This window comes from Sclerotinia sclerotiorum, genomic scaffold, assembly GCF_000146945.2.
Source record: "Sclerotinia sclerotiorum 1980 UF-70 scaffold_12 genomic scaffold, whole genome shotgun sequence".
Taxonomy (NCBI): domain Eukaryota; kingdom Fungi; phylum Ascomycota; class Leotiomycetes; order Helotiales; family Sclerotiniaceae; genus Sclerotinia; species Sclerotinia sclerotiorum.
In genome coordinates this window covers 808899-820949 of record NW_001820824.1, presented here as the reverse complement: position 1 = coordinate 820949, position 12051 = coordinate 808899, and the positions used below count along the sequence as shown (strand labels likewise).

Genomic DNA, 12051 nt, shown 5'->3' with positions numbered 1-12051 from the left:
TTAAGGCTTTTTATTACTAGTATTTACTTGGAAGTGAAGTCGTTACTAGATCAAGTAGAATTTAGATAAACTAATTGATAACTAAGTTGAGCACGAAGCTCCTATACTATGAAACTACTCTGACTATATACCTATGGGAAAGGGAGCCCCTAGGGCTCCATCACGTGATCCTTCTTTGCCTTAGGACACTAATCCTGGGACAATTCTCCTAGGATAATTCCCTTCCTAGGATAATTGTCGTCCTAGGATAATTGTCCTGGGACGATTATCTTGGGATGCCTACCATCCTAGGATGCATTCTATCCCAGCCTACCCTGACCTCACAGGACACTTGTCCCTGTTCCATTGTGATTGCCTAGGACACTTGTCCTAGGATTTCTAGGTTCCTTATCGCAGGCGATAAGGAACCCCCGGTAATCGGCAGCCTAAACACCGATACTTGACTTTATCGCGTAATCTCAGTCGTGGTTCGTGACAGAGAAATATATTAAGTAACACAGAACTCTTTTCTTTATATTTGTTACGAGGTTTGCCGTCTAGATCACGTGGAAGTGCTCTAGGCTCTCGAAGTAGGTTTATAACTAGGCGTCAAGCAGGGACTTAAAGTAATGACAATAATGATATGCAATTCGTAACTAATAGTAGAGTATACTAAATGATTGATCTTGAGCACGAAGCTCTATACGAAGGAAATTCATCTTAATTATATAGATCTTCGTGTCCTGCCTTGGGTTGGAGCGATGGAGCTGGGGAGCGAGATTCGAATCTCGCTCCTTCGCTCCCTCGCTCCCTCACATGACTATCCACGTGATCATATAACACGTGATATTAGTTTATGATGTTACAACGTAACAATTCAATAAATATCAAGAAATAAATAAAAATATAAAATAAATAATTACAAGTTGGTTTAATTGAATTGAATAATTTGTTAAAGTGAATGGTTCCTGCGTAGCACATGCACAAGGCACTAGTCCTATTGGGACTAGATTGAGAAGCTCTCTGTAGGAGAGCTTCGCACTTCCGTAGAACTTAGAAGAAGAGTGATTAATTCACTAGACCAATATTACCTCAGTTCTGCCCTATCAGCTTCCCACTATTCCCTGTGTAAGGTCATTCCTTTTAACATAATTGATTATTTAATTTGGAGTTTCAGTAGGATAGTAGAGCTGGGAAAAATAGACGTCTAGATATAAAAGCTTTTAATAATTTGAAAAGTTTGGAAATCTTGAGTGTTGTTGAATATATCAGATGAAGTAAACATTTTGAACTCGTTCAGGCTAGTAGGAGCATTTGGGTATTAGGTCAGGACAAATGGGTGTAGAATTTAATTCTTTCTTCTCGATTATCTATACAAACCTGAGTGTTATATCCTCTTCTTACAAATATTGATGGTGATATTGACAAATGAAAAGACTCAACGAAAAAAAAGGAGTGTAGAAGTGAAAGGAAAGTCTGCACCAGAGCACCAGTACCTAGTACCAAGTTCTCAGATAATTATGTCCTGGAATCAAATCCCTAAACGCCATGCTCACTTGCTTGAATATATCCCGTACGAATTCAAGCCCATCGCTAAAATATTAGAACCTCTTCCCCTCCTTTCCAATCCAAAAACCCCTTGTCCCGTCCTAATCAATTCGATTCCTGTCCTGCCCCACCCACCTGGGTATATCTTGCTGATCCATATTCCAATTCAATTCCCGTCTCATCTTATGTTGCCTTTCTTCTTCCAAATCTCTAATTTTCGGATTTCTGTGCATTCGAGCTGCAAAGAAAGGCATCAACACTACCATGCTTCGCATTACCTCGTTCACCAAAGAATGCTACGTCGAAGAGGTGTATCTGTTTCTCCATCTCCTCACGAAAAGCTCACAAACTTCGGATCTCTAGGTCTTCCATCCGGACCAATATTTTGCTTCTTAAAAGTTTCCTGCATCCACAATCTTCTCGCCTCATCGAAATTGACCTTCTTTTTCTTCATGATCATTTGAATCTCCCTTTTTCCATTATCCGAAAGTCCATTTCTTGGGTCTGAATCTAATAGATTTTGGGATAGATTGAAATTTGAGGATGATAATCCGGATTCAATATCGTTTTCGAAGGAATGAGGGAGAGCATGATAAGGTGTGTACATGAATCTCGGGAGACGCTCGAGAAGATGTTCGGGGATGTAGGGAGACCAGCGATCTCGGGTTATGAATGCGACTAGGAATGGTATTAGCAACTGCTTGTCTCCAAGCCATTCGATGTCCCAACTGTGCCGACAATGGAAAGTAGCTCTGAGGGTGGAAACTTACTAGTAGAGATAACGAGGAATATGAAGACGGTTGTATAAAGTACGTAGGCCATTTTGACCTTTAATTACGAGGGAATCAAACTTTACAGCGCAGATTGGCTTTCGAAGACCCGAGGGATGTAGAATTCGAGATCACCAATCTCCAACTGGGTCTCTTTTAACAAAATCGTGTTTGTAGGTAGAAAGGTGTTAGTTAAGAGAAGTAAAGAAAGAGAGACTTAGGTAAAATAGGTAGTTATTGAGAAAGGAAAAAAAAACTGGCAATAGCCTCGCTTTTAAAAACAACGTCAGCTCATCAGTTGATGATGCCCGCCTCATCCGAAATGATTGCATTGAATTTCTTTAACCATCCATCCCCCACAGCCACCTTTCCGCATGCGATTTGATGTGACGAATGATTTCTTGATGCCTCGTTTGTTGATGAGTCAGCATTAAGGTTTCAACTTGCGGGCAGAGCAGAGCAGAAAAGACATGACTAAAATAGGATAAGCGAGACGAAATCTGATTGGACGCACAAATTCGGTGATTCGTGAATTTTAATGATTTTGCGACAAGATCTTGATACTTAGACAATATTTCGATTACCGCCAACGACCAAAAGAATTCTTCAATTCTCACTCACCCACCGTCAAGATGTCTCAATACGTTTCCGCTGATTTGATCTGGGAGGTTACCAGTACGTTTACCTCTTTTATTGTTGGAATAGGGGCATAGAGGTTGGAAATTGAAGGTTGAAGGGACCTGAAGGGTGTTTGGATACGACTCGGGAGGATTGAGAATTGAAGTCCGAACTTTGGTTCTTGAAATCATAGAATGATGGGGAAGGAATGCAATAAAAACAGGACAATTGCTGATGGTTTGGAATCTATTTAGGATCCCAGAACGCTTTCTTGGTCAAGCGCACAACTGGTGGTGGAAGCACATTCTCAAGAGACCCTTTGAACTTGACCAACAAGCACTCCAGAAAGGTACGGATTTCTCAAAAACACTTTTACCACGATTGGATGGAACGTTTTCAAATAAGGATAGAAGCTAATTGGATTATAGTATGCTGGTTTCGTCAACGACAAGGTACGATACCAATTCGATCTGCATATGACAACAACTCATGAGGGATTATCTTGAGGTGAATGTTACTGATTAATCTATGGATAGGCCGTTGGTGTTGTCCCAGCTGAGAAGGGTGTTACTTTGATCACCAAGAAGACCTCTGCTAGCCAAAAGCCAGCATCTTCTTTGACCAAGACCACCTTCAGCAAGTCCGGAAGAAAGTACGTTTGATTCGGCTATAGAATCTCTCCTAACCCAGGAATGGATTATGATACTAATGATTCCTCAAAATAGGACCTTCGCTGGTGTCGCAAAGACCGTCGCCAAGGATGGATACAGATCCGATCTCCGTGCTGAAGCCGTCGCCCGTTCCTCCGCTATCCTCGAATCTCAAACCCCAAAGAAAGATGCCCCAGCATCAAAGCTTAGAGGATCCAAGGCCGCCAAGGCTGCTGAGAAGGAAGAGTAAAGGATACCTATTTGATATGGTTGGGGACCAGGGGGGATTGATTATTGTTTAACTGGTTGGGTCTGGTCCGGTTGCTCAGGTACTCTTAATGAGTGGAGTAGTCTATTTATGACATTTGAGACAGGCATTCAAACTAGTTTCCAATGAATCGGTTACATCATGATGGTTCGAGATGTCGATGGGATTCTAAGTGAAGGTTTTGAAATGATTATGAGACTAGATAGTGGAGTTGATTGAATGTTCACAAGCAGGAAAACTCTCGGCATCAAGAATGAATTTTCAAAGTTTCACCACGGAAGAGCTCAACCAGTCAAAAGCTAAATTGCGACATATAGACATGTGAATATGGCAACCCGGGGGGGTATGTAGAGCTCGCCTCCATGATGCAAATGCTATGGATGAGAGATGTCCGTAGACTTCCGAACCCGAGGGGAATATACTATAGTAGACCTCGGCCATGGGACTATTGTCTGCTACATAATAAATTTTCCCAGACGTAGCCAAGGTTAGGCATTTTTGATGTGTAGGCCTACAAAGTATAAAGAATCAACATCTATCCTCTTGTCGCTGTTCAAAGATTCACAATCGATAAGGTGATCCTCCACTCATCCATATTACTTTACACGTGTTTACCCCAACCAACCAAATTTACCCAAGTCTACCAAGACGCCGAAAAGTACCAAGAGACGCACGACTGCCCAGGTGTAACACTCATGCTCGGCTCTTCTCAAATGAGATAAAAAGATAAAAAGGTAAGACCCGAGTTTCTCTACAGCCCGCATAGACTTCCAATCGAACAAATGAAAAGGGAAGATTCGATGGTAACTTTGCCTTTGCCCCGCTCTTTCTACCCCTCCAAGTAAAGGCGAAGTAAGGCAGGTCAATCAAAGCGATCAGCAAAACAACCAGATTTGGGTTTGAGCTTCTGACCTCTTGACCCCTTTTATTAAGCTTCTACTTCACCGACTGAAGGGATAAAAAGATTGATAAGTTCGCTGTTTTGGTTTAGAAATAGATATTGAAAATTTTGATTCTGTTTTGATTTTGACTTTGATTTTGATAGATACGAATGCTATTTATACACGGTATGTTTATTTTTATTTGAATAAGATGGAGCTGTGAAGAAAGGCAGTGAAGAATTATCAGAAAAGAGATGGATGACTGGGTGAGATGGATTGTTGAGAGGGACCCAATTTGTTGTGTTGGGTTAGAGGGAAAGTTGTGAGTTGGGTTAAATTGGATGGGTGGTGGGTGGGTGGACGAAGGGTGATGCGGGGTATGAGCTGATTATTTTAAGTAACAAAGCATACTAATTATTGATCTCGCAGAAACCTACATCTAAATAATCACTCTCTGAAAACATATCTCGATACCCAAGCACAAACACAAACACAAACACTTTTTATTACACTACATCTACATCTACACATATCAACATATCTCAAAATGGGTTTCAAAGCTGGTAGGTATCTTTAATACGCAAGATTGAGATTGAAAAAGAAACTGATTTGAGGATAGTTGTTGCTGGTGCTTCTGGAGGGATCGGACAGGTGAGTTTGATTTGCTTGACTTAGCTTCGCAAATGGAATAAAGAGGACGAGTTTAATGAAGAGATTGCTAATTTGTTATCCTCGTATTCATAGCCATTGTCCCTTCTCCTCAAGACCTCTTCTCTCATTACCGAATTGGCTCTTTACGATGTCGTTAACACTCCCGGTGTTGCCGCTGATCTTTCGCACATCTCAAGCCCAGCTGTACGTATACAATATGAAGGGATAAGGATAAGGACGAGTTGTAGAAGTGTTATGGAGGGAATAAAAACATGCGCAATGGCTAATATATGTTATCTGCGTAGAAAATTACCGGATACTTGCCAAAAGATGATGGTGCAAAGTTGGCATTCAAGAACGCCGATATTATCGTGATCCCAGCAGGTATTCCTCGTAAACCAGGAATGACTCGTGATGATCTCTTCAATATTAATGCTGGTATTGTCAAGGGTCTCATTGAGATCATTGCCGACGTCGCTCCAAAAGCCTATATCCTCATCATCTCCAACCCAGTTAACTCCACTGTCCCAATCGCTGCTGAGGTCCTCAAGGCTAAGGGAGTCTTTGATGCTCAACGTCTTTTCGGTGTTACCACTCTTGATGTTGTTAGAGCCGAAACCTTCGTTGCCGAGATTGTTGGAAAGGCAAATCCTCAAGAATTGACTATCCCAGTTATTGGTGGTCACTCTGGAGAGACTATTGTTCCTCTTTTCAGCCAAGCTAAACCAAGTGTTGAGATCCCATCTGATAAATTGGAAGCTTTGATTAAGAGAGTTCAATTTGGTGGTGATGAAGTTGTCAAGGCTAAGGATGGTGCTGGTTCAGCTACCCTCTCTATGGCTTATGCTGGTTTCCGGTATGTTTTAAATTATCTATATGACAATTTGTATTGACAAAATTTAGTTTCGCCGAGAAGGTTCTCAAGGCCTTGAATGGTGAGAAGGGTATTGTTGAGCCAACATTCGTCTACCTTCCAGGTGTACCAGGTGGTGACGCTATTGCTAAGGAGACTGGTCTCGATTTCTTCTCTGTTCCTGTTGAACTTGGCGTACGTTTATCTTGCCCTTCATCCCTTTTAAATTGGATTGCGGAAACTGATAGTGAAATAGACCAACGGTGCTGACAAAGCTCAAAACCCACTCACCAATATTAACGACGCCGAGAAGAAACTCTTGGCCGCCTGTGTGGAAGGTCTCAAGGGTAACATTTCTAAGGGTGTTACCTTTGCTAGAGCTCCTCCTCAACAAAAGTAGTTTCCCTATTTGATTTCTTTTTCTCTCTACTGTATCCTTTTCTACTTCTCTATTCCATTTCCTCTTTCTCTTCATCTCTGTTTCAAAAACATGAAAAGAATCAAGATGGATGGATGGAATGGAAATCATAGGCATAAAACCGAAAATGCTCGCTTGTTCCTTTTGACTGATTTTTGGCATCTTGCTTAGATAGGTTGTGAAAAGGTCTTTCGATTTTTCGATGAAGGATATGGAAGCTTTCTTTTCCTGATTTGATGTCTTCATTTCTTCATTTCCTTCGGATTTGTTTCGAGATTGAATTATGAAGACTGAGAGGGTAATGGGAAAGAGATGAGAAGATGGTTAAAGGAGAGAGGAAATGAGAATGAGAAGATGAATGAAAGAAATTAAATAATGAATAAAAAAATAGATATTGGGATCCATGGTATGGGATTGAGGGGATAGGATTGAGGGGATAGGAATCGATGGATGGATTGGGATCAATAAGATCAAGAGAGGAACGGTACGGGATTGATAGCATGCAATGAAATGAAAGTGATATTGTTAAACAAAGGTTAAGCAAATATTTGAACAAGGCTAGTAATTTATTCAAAATGATTAATCATTATGAAACTAATATTGACTTTTAACAAAATGATTAGAATAATAGTATTCTAAAATCATAGCTTTCTACCATAATCAGAGATAAACTCTAATATATATATATATATATATATAGTATATAATACAAAGCTGGAAACAGAATCGAATTTACATCTTTCTTTTTATGCTTTCAGATCTTCAATTCTAATAATGATTAGCTCGAAGCTATATCAAATAAAATATTTCTTTGTATTTTTTTGTACCAATAAAACTACCACATCACTACACTAGAACATACCGGAATCAAGGTGGCAAATAGAAAGTCTATATAATCATAGACTTCCCCCAACCTCTCTGTTAAAGAGAGAAAAATAAAATAAAAGGATATTATACTCAAGACATAAATAAGTTAGTCAGTAATGGATATATTGAAACTGATTTTTACTTAGATAATATGAATTTTCACTCAAATTTCAGAAAGAAAATGCCACCGGTGGAAAATGCCATGACTATAACTCCGTTACAAAAATATGTACTATTTGGCCGATAGTCTGGAGGTAGCCAAAAAATATTTCGCACTTCTTCATCTGATCTTTCAGCTATCCAATGGTTTGACTTAAAGTACCGTTCAAAGGCTGAGGATGCCTCTAAACCCGAATGATTTTTGAGAGTTTGAAGCGATTCGCCCGTGATCGCATCCCAAAGCCGGATTATCCTATCGTTTGAGCCTGAAGCTATCTTTGTACCATCTGGTGAGAAGGCAACTGATCTAACCCAATCCGAATGACCCTCGAGCGTTTGAAGTGATTCGCCCGTGATCGCATCCCAAAGCCGGATTGTCCTATCGTTTGAGCCTGAAGCTATCTTTGTACCATCTGGTGAGAAGGCAACTGTACTGACCGAATTCGAATGACCCTCGAGCGTTTGGAGGGCGGCACTCCAATTTGATCGTGTCCTTGATATTTTATAAATCCAACTCGGGATACATTTTTGAAATATTTTTCGAATAATACTATTCTCTGGAGCAAAGAAAAGGGCTGAGCAATAGATTTGAAGAGGAGCTTGTTCAATTCCTACTCGGTTATAAAGGACGAAGCGCTTGGCATCATGAATATAAGCGGAAAGTTCAGGAGCTTTCTCAACCTTCACATTTATCAGTTGAAGTTATTTGAAGCTATTTGAAGCTGTTGTGACTTACCGAGATGTAATTTTCTAAAGAACTTATTGCAACAATGCACCTAGAAATGTTTTCCATCAAGCTCATGACCTCCAACCAATGCAGCAAATGCTCTGTTAGAAAATTATAGACTTTGCCATTATTTTGAACATGGTTTTCTGTTTTTGGGGGATTTACATCTATAAAATGATTGACCCAATAGGTACATGAATATCGTATATACGCTAGTGGGTCAGGATCGGGTTGCTTGACTTTGTTAATAGGAAAACCTGGATGAGGCAAGTCGTATATGTTCTCTTTCAATATATTGCTCATTTCTGTTATCGAATTTAGAAATATCTTCTCATTTACCTTACCGATCCCATTTGGAAATATTGTCTCAGCAGCCTTTTTTGATAGGAAATCCTTTGCCGACTTGTGAACGAAGAAGATACTCTGATTACGAACGACCAGAAAGGAGCCACAAAGTTTAATGATTTCTTCCAAATCAATCTTCGATCCGATCAGACGTGGCAACTCGCAGAGCGTAATAGGTCGAAAGGCTACTACTACAATAGCTGTAAGCTGAAGGCAAAGCTCAGTTACTTCATGCTCTTTTATATCTAGAATTTGCTGTAGCATACGTTCGTATAAGGGATCCAACTCTGGAGGGTAATAATCTTGTAACATTGAAGTCGTGAAGAATCGAAGTTCTTGAAGATTTTGGCAGACCAAAGCCACCCAAAGGAAGGTTCCGTTCGCATTCTCTAGAAGATACGATTCAATTGTCGTTCTATTTTTTTTAATACTTTTTTTTATCTTTGCAAGCTTTTCCACTTTATCTCTTACATACCAATCGACAGCAATAGATACTGTGTAGGTATTTAATTCGAGATTGAGCGACGTTCTCTCCTCAATCGGCCCTAGTGCCTCTTCAATTTCAGACCAGTTACGACTAGAGACGAGCCACTTAACGCGAGGAAACTCAGTTAGACTGGAAACAATCAGGCGAAGTAATTTGACCATATTCTTTTCGCATTCGTCAAGTGCATCAATAATCAAGATTATTGGCTTCAAACTCTCATCATGCAAGATGTTCTTCAGAATATTAGAGAGCGCCACCCACGCATAATACCTTCAAATAACTGCTTCCCTGGAACCTCATATTCCTTTTGTAAATGCCGAATGAGTGAAGGCTGTTCATATAAAAGCATATAAATAAGGCCCACGTAGGACGGAGATAGCACTATTAATAGTATCGACGTTGCTTTGGCAAAAGAAATAGGCTAAGGTGTAATTATTTGATGTCCGTATTTCGTCTATGATACCACATAACAACATAGTCTTGCCCTTCCCAGGATCTCCTCTCACCCATAGCAAGCGGTTGCTTTGGTCGTTGTACCATTGTTGGTATTCCGTGTTTTGGAAGACCCATTCGTATACCTTAAAGAGCAGTCCTCCTTTAAGTTCCTCGATACGTTGTTTGTCCTTTCGTGGATCGGTGATGAACAGATCAATTAGGCAACACTTATCTAGAGAGGGCTCGATCACACCGTTGAGCCTCCTGAATGCATTATCCCTTCCCTCACCATAGATAACTGACATAGATACTTCGAAGATACCAAGCAAGCTATATGCTGCGTCTTCTTCTCTCATCGAAATTCGGTTTTCCGCCCATTTCATTCTATCATCAACACTAAACTTCGATAAAGGAACTCCTTGGAGCGCTTCAATAGCAATTCCCGTGATCTCATGTATAATCAACTTCAGAGATTCCCTGTCACCAAGCCTACAACAATCCCGTGAAAAGAACTCGATTGATATTGGAGCCAGGAGTTCTTGGAGCGTCCATCCTCTTGTAAACCATCGGCTGGCCCGAAAACGCCCTTCCCACACGCTTTGTGGTTGCTCTACACCATTTTGAACGACCTCTACATCTGATAAATAGACATAGCATTTTCTAGCCTTCCCATACCAGCGGAACATAGAGTTCAGAGATTCGGTCAACTCAGAGTCGCTCGTCTTTTTAATACAACAAGTATCCACCCAGAAATAATCGATGTTGTCACAAGCAGCCTGTTTTCCGCAAAACTGGATCTTCTCATAACCGGTTTTTGCTTTGCCATTACCTGAGTTTATATCTTCGAAATTGACTTCCTGTTCGTCACTTCCCCATGTATGTGAGAGAATTGCATAAGGAGGAATGCTGTTATCTAATAGTACTTTGGTGAGCCGATATCCGTCAGCATTATCGCACTCTAGCAAGCGCATTTTAGGATTTGGAGTATGCAAAGTTGAGAGACCAGTAGATAATGATAAATTACACAACAGGAATCAATATAGCGCTGATATCTTGAAGTTGCCCTTGATCATAGATTATCTCGAGAAATTTGTGTGACAACACAACTATTGTGAGGTGTTAAAGGTTATTACCTTTTGGAATGTGGGGTTATGCAGGTCAAGCTGACTCACGGCGAGAATGCTCCGACGTTACATCGTCTTTCTGGATGTATTGCCGACTTTCTCGCCATCATATGTATTATTACGATGATCTACAACATGGTTAGGGAAAAGATACTCTCCATATTTTTTTTTGGCACGGCTGTAAGCTGCAATGGTATTAGCTGGCTGAGAGGCTAATTTGTGTACAAGTGACCGTTCGGTAGCACTGATTGATTGATTGATTGATTAAATTAACGTCTACACTGAGTCTATGACTATCTAAGACGGCTAGGAGCTTTGTAGGCTTCTAACAATAATAAATGAAGGGTAGCTGGCCTTATTCGACCGTAGCTAATACAGGTTGGGGAGATTGAGAGCCTCAATCTTCTAATTGATTGATTGATTAAATTAACGTCTACACTGAGTCTATGACTATCTAAGACGGCTAGGAGCTTTGTAGGCTTCTAACAATAATAAATGGAGGGTAGCTGGCCTTATTCGACCGTAGCTAATACAGGTTGGGGAGATTGAAAGCCTCAATCTTCTAATGTTTGAATGGGGGAAGTGAAAACTAATACTAGGGAACCAAGCCCGCCTTACAGATACTCTCGTATTCAAGTAAGAGGAATAACAAATGAAATGTAATGAAATTTGACATTGGGGTGATTGCCCAAATTGACCAAATTGACCAAATTGACCAAAATGACCAAATTGACCAAATTGACTAAATTGACCAAATTGACCAAAATGACCAAAAAGACGCAAAATGACCAAATTGACTAAATTGACCAAATTGACTAAATTGACCAAATTGACCAAATGCCCATATTGATCAATTCAATCACAATCTTCCCGGTCCACCCCCTTCTTCTCCGCCTTCTTCCTCTTCTTCTTCATGCATTCTATTGAGATGCCATGATCTGGTGGCTATTCTCGTCGCCTCGATAAATTCGAGGGTCTTGATGATTCCTGCTTTAGTATGAAGCAGATATTTCATGGTAGGTCGGACTGTGGGGTTATCCTTATTGAGGGTTTTCCTTGCCATTTTATATAAAGGACAACTGAGCAGAAGATGATCAGGAGATTCCTTTCCCCCACATCTACAATTGTCATTAGAGGAGATACCGAATCGTTTCAAATAAGATTTGAAGTATCCGTGTCCAATTTTGAGTTGGAACAGAGCACAGATTGTGCTTCTTTTGATGTTTCCTGGAATTCTGATTTTTGAGCTGATCTTCCAGGGGTAGTTTCTT

General features: G+C 40.3%; 5 protein-coding genes across 5 annotated transcripts; 2 read left to right on the top strand and 3 right to left on the bottom strand.

Annotated features, from left to right (window-relative positions):
• Window positions 1-1858: 1858 nt before the first annotated feature.
• Window positions 1859-2349, bottom strand: SS1G_08977 (hypothetical protein; the record flags this gene model as incomplete). The annotated part of the gene is made up of 2 exons (XM_001590163.1): window positions 1859-2205; window positions 2298-2349. The coding sequence occupies 2 exons, from the start codon at window positions 2347-2349 to the stop codon at window positions 1859-1861; spliced, it is 399 nt and encodes a 132-aa protein (XP_001590213.1).
• Window positions 2350-2929: 580 nt separating this feature from the next.
• Window positions 2930-3815, top strand: SS1G_08976 (hypothetical protein; the record flags this gene model as incomplete). The annotated part of the gene is made up of 5 exons (XM_001590162.1): window positions 2930-2972; window positions 3170-3264; window positions 3344-3367; window positions 3452-3567; window positions 3641-3815. 5 exons carry the CDS (start codon window positions 2930-2932, stop codon window positions 3813-3815), a joined length of 453 nt encoding a protein of 150 aa, XP_001590212.1.
• A 1446-nt stretch (window positions 3816-5261) lies between these two features.
• Window positions 5262-6618, top strand: SS1G_08975 (hypothetical protein; the record flags this gene model as incomplete). The annotated part of the gene is made up of 6 exons (XM_001590161.1): window positions 5262-5277; window positions 5334-5365; window positions 5459-5569; window positions 5671-6221; window positions 6269-6413; window positions 6475-6618. 6 exons carry the CDS (start codon window positions 5262-5264, stop codon window positions 6616-6618), a joined length of 999 nt encoding a protein of 332 aa, XP_001590211.1.
• A 772-nt stretch (window positions 6619-7390) lies between these two features.
• SS1G_08974 (hypothetical protein) lies at window positions 7391-10627 on the bottom strand (the record flags this gene model as incomplete). Its single annotated transcript, XM_001590160.1, has 4 exons — window positions 7391-7404; window positions 7737-8343; window positions 8729-9454; window positions 9728-10627. The coding sequence occupies 4 exons, from the start codon at window positions 10625-10627 to the stop codon at window positions 7391-7393; spliced, it is 2247 nt and encodes a 748-aa protein (XP_001590210.1).
• Window positions 10628-11639: 1012 nt separating this feature from the next.
• Window positions 11640-11843, bottom strand: SS1G_08973 (predicted protein; the record flags this gene model as incomplete). The annotated part of the gene is made up of 1 exon (XM_001590159.1): window positions 11640-11843. One exon carries the CDS (start codon window positions 11841-11843, stop codon window positions 11640-11642), a length of 204 nt encoding a protein of 67 aa, XP_001590209.1.
• Between the last annotated feature and the right edge of the window lie 208 nt (window positions 11844-12051).